We start from the raw sequence: 20,096 nt of genomic DNA, 5'->3' as shown, positions 1-20,096 counted from the left end.
TATTCAGGTGACCCTGATGACACCTATAAATCTCCAGGTGACTTCAACGAGACTTTCTAAAAGAATGCAAATAAACTATCTGCAAGAAGTGTAAATACTTCCATTTCCCACCATCAAGCCAGAGTTGAGGAAGCCTCTTGGATGAAAAGTGAAATCTCTTCAAAGGAAAACCAGAAAGTACAGTTGCCTTTGGGGCAATCATGACCTGGATGAATGAGAATCTCCATAGATGCTGAATTTCAATGTAAATATTTATCATCTTTCAGAGTTAATGAAATCCAGAGCTGGGCAATCTTTTCTCTGTAATAGTGCAAGCTGTACATTGATTCCTTATTAATTTAGGCATTAGTATAACACAGTATATAGAATTAATATCGAAATGGAATGTTGGAAACAAGGCAGAGATAAGCATACTGTGAAAGAAAGATTTCCTGCCTAGAAATCTTCTTGCCTGTAGTTTGTAACAGAGGGTCTCAGTTTGTCAGTTTATTTGAAGGTGTTGAGAGAAGCAAATACGAGTAACTTTAGAACAAAATATGTTTATAACCAAAATATTTAGTACAAGGATTAAAGTCAGAAGTCAGTCCATGGGGACTGATTCAGAGGACTTTGTAAGAGGAACTATCAAATTGGATGTAATAATATAATCTTGCCAATTGTACTGTACTTCCTCCTACTCCTACTCCTTCTTATAGATCAGTGAATTAGGGAGGTTCTGAACTGCCTCTGAATGCTATATAGATGTTTACCATGTTTTTCTTAAACAATAAAATTCTATATATTTCCATCAAGGTGATTTTCTTTCCTTTCTACAGTAACCAGATCAGGAAGTGGGAGAGTTGTTTCCCACAAAGTGTAAGGTTTGAAGAACATACTTATGTACCAAGATCCCTGAGTCTTGATTGATTAAAGGAGTTGAAATCTTTTGTTCTAAGGGAGTTGCACAGATCTTAGTTGTTTTGTTTTTTTTGTTTTGTTTTGTAGAAAGAAAAACTATATCTTGTTTTAAGACTAGGCACATGGTCAGGCTCTATCTATCATTAATCTAAGTCAGCATTCATTTTTCTGAGTTGACCTCAGAAGATATGGAAACTACCAAATCTTTATTTGGTACTATGTATGTATGCTCACAGTCACAAAGTAACAATCTATCAGTTTTACAATGTTGTTTAAGCAGTACAATGTATTTGTGTTACTTTATTGAGAAGGTGAGCATATTTGATGTTTTGAAAGTATATCGTGAGAGTCCTGACAAATGACTGTTATATAGCTGTCAGGTACAAAAGATCAAGTCCACCCGTGAAGATCCAATTAAACTGATTATTTCTACTCATGCATATGCATAAAAATATTCTCAATTAACAGAGCTTGTTTGGAGTTAGATAAGAATAAACTGAATTCAAGGGAGATTGGATTTAGCTTGCTTGTGGCTATGTAAGGATTCCTTCTTTTTGAATGCCACCCCTTAGCTCTGCCAGTCATTCTCCTGCAATATCATGATGAATAACTAAAGATTCCTTTGAAAGGACAGGGACGGTAGGTACATGAAGTACTGCTTTACAAAGCCTTAGTAAGACCTCACTTGGAAGAATGCATCCAGTTTTGGTCACCACAATATAAAAAAGAGGTTGAGAGTCTCTGGAAAGACAAGATCAACAAGGATGATCAGGGGGCTGGAGGCTAAAACACATAAAGAATGGTTGCAGAAATTGGGTTTGTCTAGTCTAGTGAAAAGAAGGACTAGAGGAGACATGATAGCTATGTTCCAATATTTGTGGGTTACCACAAAAATGGTATGGAGTCAACATATTTTTCAGAGTACCAGAAGGCAAGACTGAAAACAATGTGTCAGATCCTGTTCTGACCCCTCTTGTCCTACACCAAAGCACACCAAGACAAAGATACTGCAAGGATTTATTAACACACAGACAGGACCTTGGTAGCAATCCAGCACAAACAAGATGTTGGCAGCAATCCAGCACAGACCAACCTTGGCAGCAATCCAGCACAGACCAACCTTGGCAGCAATCCAGAGTTCTCCAACTCTAATGAATATGTTGACTCCTGCAAAGGGCGTGTGCACAATCATTCCTTTTATAGACTTGAGAGGAGCCTAATTACCACCAGCTGAGTGCAATTATCTCCTGTAACTGCGTAACTGTTCCTTACGCCTATTAGCTCTCCATTGTCGGCCACCCAAGAACAACTCCCTTGTCTTCTCCCCACTGCTCCAAGGCTCAGGCGTCTCCTGGTGGCCAACCAGCCTCTCTGCATCCTTTTCGGAGTCGGAAACCTATCCAGGGTCCTCCACATCCTCCAGAGCCGACTCCTAAAGCCCCTCACTGTAGGAGTCTGGTGGCAGCTCCAACGGCTCCTGCTGGGCTACAACAGATCCCAATTGTGATACTGCTATTTCTGTGAGGAGGGGACCTGGATCATTTATTCACTGATTACCTGCTTCCTGTTTCCTACATATTGTGTAATCCCTTAGTTTATAATCCTAGCTCTGACACCTATCTGCCCTGTGCTTTGATTTACCTTTGGGGAATGGTAAGGGGGAAGGGGCCATCTGTTTTGTCTCAGTTCTGAAGCCTCCTGAAAGAAGCTCCTGGGAACAGTCTCTTATCTCCTTCCCAGGATGATCGTATTCACAACATCTTCACACCCGTAGATTGGCTCATTCAACATCGGACTGAGTGGAAAGGTTTCTAACTCCTTTATCCTAACAGAATTGCTTCACTTCCTTTCAATGAAAGATTCCTTTTGAAATGCTACTATCTCAAGAGTTTGTACTTTCTTGAATGGGGAGTAGAGGTACAATGGATGGACCAGGAATAGATTCCAGCAATCACTACTGCCTTTTCGCTCATGGGCGTGCCACATGCATGCGCAGAAGCAAAAAACAAGGCGGTGCCACCTATGGCACCGCCAGGCGAACCAGTTTGGGGCATGGCAGGCCTAGGTCGCTGCTGGTTCCAGTGACCCAGGTCGCAAAACTACTACTGGTTCAGCAGAACTGGTCCAAACCGGTAGGAACCCACCACTGGTAAGAACAATCAATTGTATACTGGCTTGCTTTCCGAAGTTGTGGGTGTCCCATTGCTGGAGGTTTCTAAGAAGAGACTGGACAGCCATTTGTCTGAAATGATATAGGATTTCCTGATCAACGAAGGGGTTGGTCTAGAAGACCTCCAATATCCCTTCCAACTCTGTTATTCTGTATTCTATGTTCTAGATAATTCCATGAATATATACAGTATCACTATGGGGTTCTGCTATGATGTGAGAAGTTATCATGGGACTTCATTTAGTTTTCTCCAATGACAAAATTGAAAGACCCAGACCCTTTTCCTAATTTGATTCCAAAATCAACCCACTGCCTTTTCCAGACTATATTTATGACTCTTCTAAATATAGCTTTTTTCTTCAGATTTATTTAAAGGAATGTCAGAACATTTCACTATGCTGTTTAAATGATAGTTATGCAAAAAATCGACCATGGTATCCTTCTGCGACGACTGCGGGAGGTGGGGGTGGGAGGCACTGTTTTGCAGTGGTTCTCCTCCTACCTCTCGGACAGGTCGCAGTCAGTGTTGGTTGGGGGGCAGAGATTGACCCCTAGGCCCCTAACATATGGGGTGCCGCAGGGTTCGGTCTTATCCCCCCTACTATTTAACATCTACATGAAACCACTGGGTGAGATCATTCGGAGGCACGGGATAAGATACCACCAATACGCGGACGATACCCAGTTGTATCTGTCCGCCCAGTGCCAACTCAATGAAGCAGTGGACGTGATGAACCGGGGTCTCGAAGCCGTTAGGGACTGGATGAGGGCTAACAAACTGGTACTCAACCCGGATAAGACCGAGTGGCTGTTGTTTTTCCCTCCCAATAATTTGGCTAGTGTTCCATCACTCAGGCTGGGGGGCCAAATTCTACACCCCTCAGACAGGGTTCGCAACTTGGGAGTCCTCCTGGACCCACAACTGATCTTTGAACACCATCTGTCGGCTGTGACCAGGGGGGCATTTGCCCAGGTTCGCCTGGTGCGCCAGTTGCGACCCTACCTGAACCGGGAGGCTCTCACAACAGTCACTCGGGCCCTTGTGACCTCTAGGCTGGAATACTGCAATGTGCTCTACATGGGGCTGCCCTTGAAGAGCATCCGGCGACTTCAGCTAGTCCAGAATGCGGCCGCGCGAGTGATTGTGGGTGCACCACAGTTCGCCCACATAACACCTATCCTCCGCGAGCTGCGCTGGCTACCTGTTGATCTCTGGGTGCGCTTCAAGGTGCTACTTACCACCCATAAAGCCCTCCATGGTAGTGGATCTGAGTACTTGAGAGACCGCCTCCTGCCAATTACCTCCCTACGACCTATTAGATCACACAGATTAGGCCTCCTCCGAGTTCCATCCGCCAGTCAGTGTCGACTGGCAACTACGCGGAGGAGAGCCTTTTCAGTAGTAGCTCCGACCCTTTGGAACGATCTCCCCGTGGAGATTCGTACCCTCACCACCGTCCAGACCTTCCGCACAGCCCTTAAGACCTGGCTATCCCGTCAGGCCTGGGGATAAAGATTGCAATCCGTCGGCACCCGAATGATGAATGAATGTTGTGTTCTATTTTTACTTATGTATTGTTTTATGTCGTACTGTCTTGTATTCCCCTCCCCATAAATTGTAAGCCGCCCTGAGTCCCCTCAGGGAAAAGGGCGGCCTATAAATAATAAACCATAACCATAACCATAACCATAAAAGTAGAACAGAATAGAACAGAGCTGGAAGGCACCATGGATGTCTTCTAATCCAGCCCCCTGCTCAAGCAGGCGAATCTATACTATTTCAGACAAGTAACTGTCTAGTCTCATGATGGCAACCTATGGCACACATGCCACAGGTGGCACATGGAGCCATTTCTTAGAGCACATGAGACATTGCCCTGTCAGCTCCAGTGTGCATTTGTGCACTGGCCAGCTGGTTTTGGCCTTCATTTTCGTTCTCTGGAGGCTTCCCTGAAGACTCTGTAACCCAATGCACAAACCAAAAGTTCAGGATTGGACTTCCGATTTGCATGTTGAGGTATTTTTTCTCCCTCAGGAACCAAGTTATTAGTAACAGCATTATTGGACTGAGCCTCTGTAGGGCTTAATGGAAGAAAGAGAGAAAAAACATTTCATCAATGGAGAGGTTTTGACAAATGAGGCTGAAGATGTGAACGGAGCAGCTAAAGGTTTAGTTATGACAGAGACATACATGAACATTGAAAAGGTAGGAAACTCTCCGAATGAATAAAAACAATCCCTTTGTTCATGGGCAGAGTGCATTTTATCCCTTTATCGCTGCATAACTACCTACAGAGTCGCAGAAACCAGGCAGAATAGTCCTCCGTGAGGTGAGTCATATGTAACTGCATGGCGTGTTCGCTCGTGCAGGAGCTTTCTACAGGGCATGAACCACATGAGTGGAAGATTTTCCCCCTCCTTAACCTGGAGGAGGAAAACTGCATTTTCCACTGATTGCCATGCAGAGAGTGGCGAGCAGTGGTGTTCAGGATAGCGGGAGGGGGAGAGAAAGGTTGAACTTTGCAATATGCAAAGCTGCTTTCCAGTGGAGCTCTGCAGCATTTGGGGGGCTGTCGAGCTTTGCTGCATGGAGTGGAAGGTGGAGGGGAGAGCTTTGCAGACTAGACTGGCAGGGCCAGGAAGAAGAAGAAGAGGTGAGGGGGTAGAATTTGCAGGCGGCAGAAGAGAGCGGGTGCAAAAGCTTCTTTCATTCTTCCCAGGCCTTTTCTGCCATTGCGGATGGTGGGCAGGCAGAGAAGGGGTGACCTCTGAGTGGAATCGCTAGGAGAAGGGAACATAGGAAAGAGGCAGCCGGGCAGAGTGACACACAGAGCAGACAGAGCAGTGGATGGGAAACTCCTGAAGGAGGACAGGTGAGAGGAGGAAGGAGAACTGCAGGCAGTCCGGGGCGCCTTGTTTTCTGCGCTCAGCTGGTTGACTCGCCAGGTGCCACCGGCTTCTATAGCGCGGGGTGGCTGATAGCTATGTGTGCATGTATCAGTCCTGCCACAGAAACCGCTGCTGCTGCTACTACTACTACTGAGGTGAGTAACGCTGAGGTTGGCACTTGCTTATCACCAGGCGGCATCGCTTCGGCACAGACTGTATAAGCCTTTGCACATGATCGTTGGTGACAATGTGGTACCAGGCAGCAATAATGGATTCAATCAGCTCCTGCTTGGTCTTCGGATGCTTCTTGCTTATTTTGTAAGCAATCTTAAGCTTCTTGCTTATTTCGTAGCCACAAGTTCTCAATTGGGTTCAAATCCGGGCTCTGAGCTAGCCAATCCAGGAGGCGAACACAATGCTTCTTCATCCACTTCTGGACGGATTTGGCTCAATGACAGGGAGCGTTGTCATTTTGGAAGTAAAAGTCCTTCCCTACAAGTTGCTGAGCTGAGGAAGCATGGTCTTTTCTAGGACTTCAACATACTGCTTGGAATTCATGATACCCTGAATGATTTGTATCTGACCAATATCAGAAGCAGCAACACAGCCCCAGATCATCATGTGCAATGGATGCTTCACAGATAGATTCAGGCAGTACGACCTAAATTCTTCAGCTGGAAATCTTCTGACATACTTATTGCACTGATTCCCAGTCAAGTAGAAATTGCTCTTGTCACTGAAGATGACCTTGGCCCACGTTCATTGATCCACTTGGCATACTTCTTGGCCCACGGACATCGACGAGAGCAGTGAGCGTCCGTGATCAAAGGTTTACTTCGAGCCCTGCACACTTTTACATCATGTTTCACCCCAAATTCTTGTAATCAAAGGTGAGGTGAACTTCCTGTTAGCCATCAAAATGCGTTGCAGAGCCCTATCTTGCCGTTTTGTCGACTTTCTTGGTCTTCCAGAGCGGAGCCTGTCATCAACTGAATCAGTTATTTGGTATTTTTCAACCACTCTGTTCACTGTGGTGTGGTGGCATTTCACTCTCTTGGCTATTTCTGTACAGGAGTAACCCTCTTCATGAAGCACAATGATGCGATGCCATTGCTCAGTACTGGTGAAAGGCCTTCATCCTTGCCCACAGCCAGAGCTAAATTAAATTTCTCAATGTTTTTCATGCCTATTTATAGTCAGAGAGTATGACAACATTGATTGGCTCATAGATTTAGCCTCTGTGCATTTTGATTGGTCAGTCAAAGCTCGCTGCTGATTGGCTACTTTCGATCCCAACATTCTCAAAAATTCAAGTTCTGTTTGCTTTAGTACATAAATTTCTCAAAACCTTTAAAAGACTTTGGTTATATTGATAAAAATTGTGCATCTCAATCCGACTACAGAAATTTTCATCAAAGTACTAATTTTGTGTTGTTTCTATGAGTGAAAGGTTGATTAAACATGTAAATACAGCTTAAAACTGAAAGCATGCAGGACTTTTTTACATAACTATACTTATTTGAATGCAAGGGAGTAGAGGGATTTTGGAAATCTGGGAATGTTGGGGCATCAGGTCGCTGCACCTGCAATGAGGAGCTTAACTTGATCTTGCCTCCCTGACGACGGGAGAATATTAACGATGGTGAGCAGCAAGTTCCCTCGCCCAGCATGATGCTGTTCTGGGATAACACGGAACACGGTAAATCTAAACTGAGGATTAGACAGTCACAAGCGGCCACAGCAACTTATTCCATGTCTAAATGGCTGTACTGAGAACCATATGATTCTTGTTCTAAAGAATTTGCTTTCCAGCCAGCAGGATTGGCTATAGCTATCTGAGCCAAGTTCTGTATTTCTTACTTGCATTTACTTTTTATTTTATTTTATTTGTTTTCAAATACAAACATACATACATCTCCCCATTTCCCTTCTCTATTTCTCTCTCTTGCTTTCTCTCTTTCCCTGAAATCTCCGGAGGGAGAAAAACATCTCTATGGCCAACCTGGAAGTCAGTTCCCAAACTTCTGGGTTGCCCTTAGGGCCATTTTTCACCTTCCAGAGGCTTCAGAGGGCCTCTGGGGGAAAGGCCATTTTCACCCTCCTCAGGCTCCTAGAAAGCCTCTGGAGCCTGGGGAGGGAGAAAAACAGGTCCATCGCACACCAAACATGGGGGGAGGGTGGGAGTCACACACACATGCGCATGGGGAAGGTCACGTGCGCATGTGCATGGGGAGCTCACACACATAGCATTATGGGTGTGGCATGCCTGTGCACAACCCCCCTGTGCTCCCCCCGTTTTTTGCATGTGATGGCAAAAAGGTTAGACATCACTGGTCTACTTTCTTAAAAACCTCCAGTGATGAAGCACCCATAATTTCTCAAGGCAAGCTATTCCACTGGTTAATTGCCTCACTATTAGGAAGTTTTTTCTTAATTTCAGGTTGCTTCTCTCTTTCGTTAATTTCCAAACATTGTTTCTTGTCCTGACCTCAGGTGCTTTGTAGAATAATTTGATCAACTGTTCTTTGTAGGAGCCCTTCAAATATTGGAATATTGCTATCATGTCACCCTTAATTATTATTTTCTTTAGACTAGACCAGGGGTGTCCAAACTTGGGAACTTTAAGACTTGTGGACTCCCAGAATTCCACAGAAATGCTGACTGGGGAATTCTGGGTGTTGAAGTCCACAAGTCTTAAAATTCCCAAGTTTGGACACCCCTGGACTAGACAAACCCCAAACCTGCAACCGTTCTTCATATGTTTTAGTCTCTAGTCTTTGATTATATTGGAAGGAATGTGTGAACAGTAATGACTATGGAGGCTTTTTCCTTTTCTTCCTCCCCATCCCTTTTATTCCTAGGATTGCTTGTAACACTGAATTTCTTTTCAGTTTTGGATTTTGAATCTGAATCATTGATACTGCCATATATGTTTGAATGTAATATTCATTAAAAGTGTTGGTACAAGCTGCAATGCACTCCTTGAAACTTTGAAACACCAACATCCTTAGAGGTTTTGAAATGATTTCTGTGAAGGCTTTGCTTTGCGCATGTGTGACACTTCTGTTCATCTACCTAGAGCCCATTAATCTGACACTAAATCCTGCAGAACATAATGAGATGTACTTTTTGTGGAGATGCACTATAAATGTGCCTTCATAGAGAAATCAGTTTTTTAAACCTATCTCTCAGCAAGATCACCTGTTTCTCATCTGCTCATCTGATCGATAACAAATAACCTTGTATTGTCTGTATTTAAAAATATTGGTTCAGTGCATCTGTAAGGCAATGAAAAAAGAAAGAGGAAGAACAAAGAGAAGGATATTAAACTTATATCTCACTGTACATATACTAATCCTAACATTAATATTGGTAATTTCAAATGTTAAATCAGAAGAAAGACAGAGGAGTGCTAGACTTATTTGTTCAAGAGATTCTGCTGTATTTTATTGACTTAGCTTATAAGAATATGGTACAAGAAGAAGCTACATATTTGAAGACTCAGAAGCCTGTGGGTATGAAGAATCTATTGTTTCTGCTTCTTCCTTTCAGGGCATATTCAATGCATCGGCTGATATTTTACCTTACCTATTTCGTGTCCCATATAGTTATTATCTCTTTTTGTTTCAGGTTTCATACATCATGTCAAATGTAAATTTATACAATGTTTTAGTTGCTTGGGCTCTTTTTCCCATTTTTTTTAATTGCACATGGCCTAAAACTCATCTTGGTGGAATAGGAATTTCCGGCTTGATGTAATGTATCTACCTTATATGCTTAATATGAGCATTTCTTCTAACACTTTGATTGAGTGACATTACTCAATTAGTTCTTGAGTTATTTTTCTGTTTATTTGGACATAATCATTTTGTCATTCTATTTCTTTTCTGTGAATGATTGCTGTATATTCAAAAAATTTCTTGTACATTTCTGTTTTAGTTATGCTATTTCCTTAATAGTTTCTAGACATCCTCAAGATTTTCTGAAGTATACCATCAAACATTCCTTGAAACAATCTCTTGAGATCCTAAACACACAGTACTTATGCTTAAATCATTCTTTGAAGTAAAAAGCATCTTTATTTTTACTAAAAGAAATTCTATTAAAGGTTTAAGCAGATAAAAACATATTAAAAGATTAAGTTAAGTTTGCATGCCACAGACTTCACACAGTTAAATAAGATAAATAACTGTATCAGATCTTTTAAAGAGTATGCTTGATATGCATAACTGAATTACAGTACATGCAAAAAACAAAAAATCCAACCTTACTCATTTTGGATGACTAAAGTGGATTCAATCTATTTCCCCATTTTTATTCTTTTAAAGTTGATATGAGATACCTTCTATGCCATTTCCCTGCCTAAATAAACTTTGAAACATTTTGACCAATATGTTCTGAATGCAGCCCAAAGGAATATTATTCTAAACATTCATACATTACCCTGTACAAGCTAAACTTGCAGGGAAAAAAATATGGTTGCCCACATCTCATCATATAGGTGTTATATAAATATAGTATTTTGTCCGTGTTTTGTGTATTTATGCTACAGATGTCTTAGACCTTCTAGAGAAAGCAAAATGGTAACCAATTCACAACCTAGTCACTGCTCTGTCTTTTGTGGAATATTCCACAAATAAGTCTAGACAGCATACTAAAAAACAGAGACATACCACCCTGCCAACAAAAGTGTGTATAGTCAAGGCTATGGTTTTTCCAGTTGCAATGTATGGCTGTGAAAGTTGGACCATAAGAAAGGCTGAATGCCAAAGAATTGAGGCCTTTGAACTATAGTGCTGGAGAACATCCCTTGGACTGCAAGGTTATCAAACAGGTCAGACCTAGAAGAGATCAACCCTGACTGCTCTTTAGAAGGCCAGATCCTGAAGATGAAACTTAAATACTTTGGCTACCTAATGAGAAGGAAGGACTCACTGGAGAAGAACCTAGCATTTGGGAAAGATTGAGGGCAAAAGAAAGGGGACGACAGAGAATGAGGTGGCTGGATGGAGTCACCAAAGCAGTAGGCATGAGCTTAAATGGACTCCAGAGGATAGTAGAGGACAGGAAGGCCTGGAGGAACATTATCCATGGGGTCACGATGGGTTGGACATGAATTCACAACTAACAACCACAAATAAAGGAAGAAAAAGAAATTTACTCCCCTGCCACTTCTATCATAATATGATAATAAAAGCTGCTAGATGTTACAAGTAATCCTTCACTTACAACCACAATTGTTCCAAAAATTTATGCTGCTAAATGAGACATTTGTTGAATGAATTTTGCCTCATTTTGCAACCTTTCTTGCCACAATTGTTAAATGAATCACTGAAGTTGTTAAGTTAGTGACACAGTTGTTAAGTGAATCTGGCTTCCCCATTAATGTTGCTTGTCAGAAAGTTACAAAAGGTGATCATGTGATGCTGAGACACTGCAAAAGTCATAAATACAAATCAGTTGCCAAGTGTCTAAATTTTGATCATGTGCAATGGGCATAAAGTGTGAAAATGGTCATAACTCACTTTTTTCAGTGCTGTTGTAACTTTAAATAGTCACTAAATGAACCATTGTTAAGACAAGTACTACCTGTATTTCTTTCTTTTAAAAATCTGATGAATGAGCCCTACTCTTTCTCTGCTTGGGGTCTATTAATTACCAACATAACAAAATATTTGTTTGAGAACTAGATTGTTCCATTTTTACTCCTTTGGCTTATGTTTTACATTATTATCCTGTATATATTCTCCCTCCCATTCCCTCTCTCCCACCTGCAAAAGACAACCAAATTTCTTTATAATACTTTCCCTCCAATAGTTGTCATTTATTCCAGTATCATGGTGCTTAGATAAAATCAATTGCTTAGACAAGCAGTGATGTAGGAATGGCAGCAAATATTTCTCTTCTTCCAACTTACTATTCAGCTGTCCTTCTGAATGAGACTATACAAGGGAGAAGAAAATAGCTAGAAAAACCTGGTTGAATTCTGGAAAGAATGCTCAACCATGTGATGCAGACTGTTAACATATCTATCTTATTGCATTTGAGAGCAAAGCGAAGTATTGCTAAATACAATATTTGCAATTGCGTGTCATTCTAAAGCAGTCCTAAATGCCATTGGTTTCAGTTGGACAAAGTTAATCTTCTGGTTAATGTTTCCCACTGAAATAAATGGGGCTCAAATATTATTAACTTTTGATCATATTAGATCCATATTCATCAAAAATATTTCTAGGATTCTTGGTTTCATTTACATTTAATATAGAAATAAAATTCAGAAAAAAATCCATTGTGTAAGTTAATTTAATTTGATATTTGAAGTCCCCCCCACTTTATTATTATTTTAGAGAATTATTTAATATTGCTAAAATATATGTATGAATATCCTTCTTATATAGTACCTTCATTGGTTGAAATTAGTAATGTCTAGCTATGACAGCTGTAGAAGCTAGGTTACCTGCATTTTGCTGCTTCACATTATCAGCCTGATACCAAAGTTTTCATTTGATTCTAGACATCAAGCTAGCAAATTTCTAGCAAATATGGAAATAAATATGAAGTCACTGGAAATCAAAATTTAATTACTGAAATGTAAATCGGAATGGCCTCTATATAGAGATCTGGAAACTCTGCAAGTCATAGTGTCGAACTGCTGCTGCTATTTATTAATCAAGGTAATGCTATACAGTAGCCCCATCAGAGACCCGTATAACCTTCATAATTAGAAAGAAAAATGCAAGTTAATTTCATTTGTCTGCTTGCATTACATACTGAACTGGGTTCAGACCTAATGCTAAGTCATGGTTTGCCAAAGCCATAATATTGAATTCTACATGCTAGAATTCACGCTACATGCCTTAAACCATAGTTTATAAACAATAGTTGCTATATTCCCACATTGAATTGAGGCACAACTAAACAAATGTTATAATGGCTCAATACAAAGTGTGATTCTAATAACTAAGAAATAACTGTCTTTCAATGCATTTCACTCTGTTTTAGAGGCGTGGTATTATTATTACCACCATTAATCTGCATTGACTTCTGAAACATATTTCCAACTGTATGATTAAAATAGGTAATTAGAATAGAGCTACATATTGTTTCTTTTCCTTGTGCAAATCTTAAAAGTCACTATGGAGTCAGATGATGCAAAGAGCAATAATTTTTATCCCAACCTCCTTTAATCAGATGCATCTGTTTTCTTGAAGGTTTTGCTTCCTTAATCCCATACAGGAGATTATAATGCTAGTAAAGACACTTTTCATTAATAAAGAAACCAGTGACGTGCGGTGAGGTTTATGGCTGGTGAGGCAAAAAGAAAGAAAGAGGCTTTTGGCTGCTCCGGTGTTTTGTCCGACTCCAACATGGAGTCGGACAAAGCGCTGGAGTGGCCAAAAGCCTGTTTCTTGAAAATGGGCACCGGGAGGGAGATTGAAAAGGGCTGGCCTTGGTGACATCACAATGTAAAGTAAAATCTCCCCTCCACATTTTCAAGCCGTTTGCAAAAATGCCCCATTCCGATCCTTCAAATGCTGCAATCCTGGAATATGTGGAAGGCTCGAAATGGGGCATTTTTGCGAATGGCTTGAAAATGTGGAGGGAGATATTCCTTCCTCTCCCCATTCTGAAGGTCAGCACAGACTGAAAACAGGATGAGAGACAAAATCCCCCTCCCCATTTTCAAGCAGTTTGCAAAAACGCCCCATTCTATGCTTTCAATCCTGCAATCCTGGATAATGTGAAGGATCGGAATGGGGCGTTTTTGCAAACCGCTTGAAAATGGGGAGGGGGGATTTTGTCTCTTATCCTTTTTTCAATCTGTGCTGACCTTCAAAACAGGGTGAGAGGCAGGAATATCTTCCTCCACATTTCAAGCCGTTTGCAAAAACGCCCCATTTCGAGCCTTCAGTGTGAATATGCAGATGAGAAGCGACCTCTTATATGCATGAAAATCCATACACTTGGGACATTGGAAGAAGCCCCGCAAGGAGACACTGCTGCCGAAGTGCAGGAAATCTCCCCCTCCACCTGCAGATCGTCCTTTCAAAGAGGAATTTCAGTGGTTCCCCAAAGAAAGTCAAAGACAAAAGGCTCTTTTTGCACCATTGAGGAAGCCAGTCAAATGACTCAAATCCCGAGTACCTCGCGGGCTCCTTCTGACATCCTCCCCACAGCCTTTTGTTTAATAGTGATTCCTTTCACCGATGAACTAATTGTGGTGTACCAAGAGGATAATCAGTGCACCTGTTTTTAAACCTGGGATGCCTTGTAAATATGATACGCGCACACACATGCATCAGTTTTTACCCGCAAGTGGTTTAAAGTAAACAAGATACCACCAATAGCCTTCCCTCCCCCACCCCATACCTAGCGACTCGAAAGCCCCGGCAAAGCCCCAAAGCCCCGGCATTTGGCTCTTCACTTTCCAACTGCTTTGCCGCCACCGTGCTTCACCACCTCTTGCCCCCCCCCCCAGTCCTCCGATGAACAATCCTCCGCTTTCTTCAGCTCAGACGGAGCCCGGACACCCAAGCTGCTGGCAGGGGCAGCGGCATGCACTTTAAATTGCATGCCGGCTCAGCCGCCATTCAGCGAAACATGTCCTGGTTTGTGGCCGGGCGGCAAAGTGCATGCCGCCCCGCCATAAACCAAGACATATTTCGCTGAATGGCGGCTGAGCCTTGCTGGCACTTTAAAGGGCTGGCATGCCTTCTGGGCTGGCGAATGGATGGCTGGCCCAGAAGGCATGCCGGCACTTTAAAGTGCCGGCAGGGCTCGACCATCATTCAGCGAAACATGTCCTGGTTTGTGGCCGGGTGGCACGCTTGCACTTTAAAGTGCATACCGCCCGGCCACAAACCAGGACATGTTTCTGTTGTGTATTGAAGAAAGTCCTCGCTGTTACGAATGACAGCTCGGAAGCAGCCAGGCGCGTCTTAGCCAATCAGACGCGCCTGTCAGTTGCCGAGCTGTCATCCGCGCGAGCTGTAACACGAGCCAGGTGCTTGCAGTATAAAAGGCAAGCCGTTTAAACAGTTAACTGTCTTGTTAGAGCAACAACCTTGCTGATTGCTATATTGTTTCAGCTGTTCCTGCAGCCGCCTAGCCGGCTTTCATTTAATACATTGTTGCGAGTTTTGTTACACTCCTTCAGCTACTGAATAAAGGTTACAGTGTTTTAAAGGACCTGCTTGGTTTTTTCAGTTATAATACTGGCGACGAAGACTGGGGACCTGTAACCTGAAGAAAATCAACTGCAATTTTCTTCTCTCAGTTGTTTAGAGTTCTCCTCACCGTCATGGCTGGTATGCCTACTTTTGCACCTTTTGGAGTCGGAGGTGAGACTTGGGAAGCATTCCTGGAAAGGTTTGAGTGCTTTCTGATCGCAAATAACCGCCAGGGTTATTCTCAAGCGCGAAAGTGCGGATTTTTTCTTACAGCTTGCGGTCCGGAAATGTTTGCCACCGCAAGGTCTTTTGCCGCCCCAAGAGCGGTTTATGACCTCTCCTGGCAAGAGCTCACAGATGGGCTTCAGGCTTACTATGCCCCTACCCCCTCCCAAATAGCAAGACGTTTTGCTTACCGCAGGCGCGTCCAAAAGCCTGCAGAGAATGTCAACCAGTTTTTGCAAGCTTTAAGAGTTGCTGCAGCACAGTGCGATTTTCCTGACTTAGAGGCTAATCTTGCAGAACAATTTGTCTGTGGATTAAAAGACATTTTCCTCAGACGCCGGCTTTTGGGCAAGCCTAAAGTCACGTTAGTTTATGCCATAGATGAGGCTCGCGCTGCGGAGTTGGCAGATTCGTCATCCAGGGAGATAGAACGTTACCTCGCGCAGATGACAGTTGCTGGCAGTTTACCAACGGGTCAAGCCTCAACTGCCTTGGTTCCTCCTCCACTACAACAGCCAACGTACATCACCAATTTAATTGATGAGCTTGCCCCTCTTCCACACTATTTACTTAATTTACAGGTGGACAGGATTGGGGCACAGCCCCGCAGACAGCAACCGCGTCAGCAGCAGTCTATCAGCCGTCCACTTTCTAATTCAAATGCCTGTTTTAGCTGCGGTGGTCCGCATGCCAGGGCTTCCTGCCCCTTTAAGGCTGCAGAGTGCCGCCGTTGCGGAAAAAAAGGACATTTGGCCAAAGTTTGTAGAGCTGCTCAGCCTGCTACAGCTGCATCGTCTGCTCCTCCACCTCCTTATGGGACAGCTGCTTCAAACAGAAGTCCTCAGCCCCGCGCGTCTGCTCAGCGACAGGATAATTGCTTCAACGTCAAGCAAGCTGGCCTGCTGCTTCCTGATGTCTCCATCAATTCTTCCTCAGAGGGTACGAACAAGATAATTGTCACTCCATTGATCGAAGGTCAACCTTGCAACATGTAAGTAGACTCTGGAGCTTCCAAATCCTTGTTATCTTGGGACAAATTTTCTCTTTTGTGCCCCCATGTTAAACGCTGTCACCTTTCTCCTCCTGACTCTATCTTAAAGGACTATCAGGGGTCTAGCATTTCTATTGTTGGTTCCTATAATGTCAGAGTTTCTTATGGGCAGCATTGTACAACTTTGCCTGTTTTAATTGTGCTTAAGCCCTTGCCATCCATTCTAGGTTTGGATTGGTTCAGCCCACTGGGTCTCTCAATACATGGAATTCATTCCATGACAAACACTTCTGCTGATGTGGCATTAGTTTTGTCAGATTACGCTGACATTTTTGATGGCCAGCTGGGCCGGTACAAGGGTAACCCTATCTCTCTCAACTTGGATCCCCAGGTTGCTCCCATCAGACTGAAGGCCCGCAGGGTGCCTTTTGCTTTAAGGCCCAAGGTTGAAGCCGAGCTCGACAAGCTCGTGGCACAAGGCATACTGGAGCCAGTCGACTATTCACCGTGGGAGACCCCAATTGTCATTCCAGTGAAGCCCGACGGCTCCATTAGGGTCTGTGCCGACTACAAATCCACCATCAACCTCGCCTTGCAAGCAAACCCATATCCAGTCCCTGTTGTACAACATCTGCTCCATTCCCTGGGGCAGGGTTGTATTTTTGCCAAACTGGATATGGCGCAAGCCTACCAGCAGCTTCCTGTGGATGACGATGCGGCGGCTGCCCAAACCATCGTCACCCACCGGGGGGCTTTCCGTTGTCGCCGCCTACAATTTGGCGTATCCGTTGCCCCGGGGATTTTCCAGAGTCTCATGGAGCGGTTGCTCCATGGGCTTCCAGGAGTGGTACCATATTTTGATGACGTCCTGATCGCTGCAAACAGCCGATCAGACCTCATCAAAGTTCTAAGGAAAGTCCTCGACCGTTTCAGGGGCACGGGACTTAAATTGAAACGCAGCAAGTGTTTCTTTGCTGTTCCCCAAGTGGAATTTCTGGGCTTCACAATTGACGCCCAGGGAATTCACCCTACCCCTTCAAAATTGGCAGCTATCAGGGACGCACCTGCTCCAACTTCCAAGGCGCAGCTACAATCGTTCCTGGGGCTTTTAAATTTTTATGCACCTTTCATTCCACACAAGGCATCACTGGCCGAGCCCCTGCATCGGTTGCTGGACCGATCAGCGCCTTGGCAATGGGGCAGCTGCGAAGCACAAGCGTTCGCAGCTGTCAAATCCCTGCTGACGTCAGATGCAGTCTTAGTCCAATACAGTGACAAGATGCCTCTGACTCTAGCATGTGATGCCTCGCCCGTGGGTTTGGGAGCCGTTCTGAGCCATGTCCTGCCCAATGGTTCAGAAGCTCCCATAGCTTTTTACTCCCGGACACTGTCATCAGCAGAAAGGAATTACAGCCAAATTGACAAGGAGGCTCTAGCTGCAGTGTCAGGAATTAAAAAATTCCACGATTACTTATACGGGCGGCATTTCACCTTGTTTACAGACCATAAGCCACTCCTTGGGCTTTTGGCAGGTGATAAGCCGACCCCTCCTATTCTATCCCCAAGAATGACACGATGGACGGAATTCTTAGCGGCGTACTCCTACGCCTTACGATACCGTCCGGGCAAGCAGATAGGGCATGCAGATGCCCTGAGTCGCTGCCCACTTCCATTGAAGGAAGTTAAACCAGTTCCTTGCCTTTCAGTTTTGGCAATTGCAGAGCTAGAATTGCCTTTGTCTGCTACAGACATAGCAGCCCACTCTCGGTCTGACCCTACTTTGGCAAAACTTCTTAATTGGGTCCTGAGAGGTTGGCCTTCTGGTACATTACCACCTCAATTCAAACATTTTAAAAACAGACAAGCAGAGCTTTCAATTCATTCCGGCTGCCTGTTGTGGGGCGACCGTGTGGTCATCCCAACGGTCCTGCAACAACAGATTTTGCAACGCCTTCATGAAAGTCATCCTGGGGTCAGTAGAATGAAAGCTCTTGCTCTCAGTTTTGTTTGGTGGCCAGGGTTAGATGCCGACATTGAAGCCTGGGTTGCCAAATGTGAGACATGCCAACAGTCCCGGCCTTCTCCTCCTTCCTCTCCCTCCCGGGAATGGGAGATGCCTCGAGGGCCTTGGTCTAGGTTACATATTGATTTCTCTGGTCCATTCCATGGGCAGGTTTTCCTTATAGTTGTGGATGCGTACTCTCGATGGGTGGAAGTATTGCTAATGCACTCCACCACATCTGACAGCACGGTGCGAGCTTTGCGATGGTTGTTCGCAACCCATGGGTTGCCAGACACAGTGGTGTCTGACAACGGCCCGCAATTTACAGCCACAACTTTTCAAACTTTCCTGGCCGAACTAGGGGTACGACATGCGCTGGTTGCCCCTTACCACCCGGCAAGCAATGGCCGAGCGGAAAGGGCGGTTAGATCGGCCAAGGAGGCTTTGGGCCGGCTAAACCGTGGTGACTGGCAGGCTAGGGTGGATGCTTACTTATTGGCACAGCATTCCACACCTTGCCCTCTGACACAGAAGAGTCCCGCGGAGATGTTGATGGGCAGGCGCCTGCGGACCACCCTGGATAGATTGCATCCCGTCTATTCAGGAATTCAGTCTGGCAACCTGGGGCCTCCAACCCCATCCCGTTCTTTCCAACTGGGGGATCTAGTTTGGGCTAGAAATTATGGAGGGGACTTGAGATGGGTTCCAGCAGTTATATCACAAATAACAGGACCCGTTTCCTATAGGGTTGACTTATCCGATGGATCCTCATGGCGAAGACACCTGGATCAATTGAGGAAACGGAAGACAGCAGCCGTAGCTTCTCAAGCGGATGTTCAAGGGTTTCAACTGCAAGTTCAACAAAATCTAGCCGGTGTAAATGCTCCTCCCATTCCAAGGGTTCCAGATCCTTATATACATAGCCCAAACCCCTCAGAGGCAGACTACCAGCCTCATGCCCCTCCAGCATCATCTGCCACCATGTCTCATCCACACACTTCACCTTTTAGTTATGCAATTCCTCCACAATTACCACAAGGACATCGTTGCCAGGATCCGCCTGCAATAGAATTAAGGCGGTCTGAGTGAATCCGTTGTTCCCCTGCTTATTTAAAAGACTACGCTTGCTTGCGCACAGCTGGGGGGGAAGAAGTGTTGTGTATTGAAGAAAGTCCTCGCTGTTACGAATGACAGCTTGGAAGCAGCCAGGCGCGTCTTAGCCAATCAGACGCGCCTGTCAGTTGCCGAGCTGTCATCCGCGCGAGCTGTAACACGAGCCAGGTGCTTGCAGTATAAAAGGCAAGCCGTTTAAACAATTAACTGTCTTGTTAGAGCAACAACCTTGCTGATTGCTATATTGTTTCAGCTGTTCCTGCAGCCGCCTAGCCGGCTTTCATTTAATACATTGTTGCGAGTTTTGTTACACTCCTTCAGCTACTGAATAAAGGTTACAGTGTTTTAAAGGACCTGCTTGGTTTTTTCAGTTATAATAGTTTCACTCTATGGTGCACCAAGGCGGCATGGCTTTAAAAAATGAAAAAATAAAATAAAAAATAAAAAATAAAAGTGAAAAATGAAAAATAAAAATAGATGTGCCAACCTGCGCACCAGCAGAGGCGGGCAAAACACACACACACACACACACACACACACACACACACAATAAAAACAAATTACAATTACTTCCAGCTGCGTCAAAAATGCAAGATTTGGTCTAGCCATGGCCAGGCAGGCTAGGATAGTTGTGGCTAG

The 20,096-nt window shown here is 44.1% G+C and overlaps 1 protein-coding gene across 1 annotated transcript; it reads left to right on the top strand.

The window, feature by feature from the left end:
* Positions 1-18,236: 18,236 nt before the first annotated feature.
* On the top strand, positions 18,237-18,794 carry LOC116513147 (uncharacterized protein K02A2.6-like; the record flags this gene model as incomplete). Its single annotated transcript, XM_032224034.1, has 1 exon — positions 18,237-18,794. A coding segment is annotated over one exon (558 nt), but the record flags the coding sequence as incomplete, so codon positions are not given.
* Positions 18,795-20,096: the final 1,302 nt, after the last annotated feature.

Source organism: Thamnophis elegans, chromosome 9, assembly GCF_009769535.1.
Source record: "Thamnophis elegans isolate rThaEle1 chromosome 9, rThaEle1.pri, whole genome shotgun sequence".
NCBI lineage: Eukaryota > Metazoa > Chordata > Lepidosauria > Squamata > Colubridae > Thamnophis > Thamnophis elegans.
Note: the sequence above shows the minus strand (reverse complement) of the source record. Positions and strands in the feature narration are given on the sequence as shown.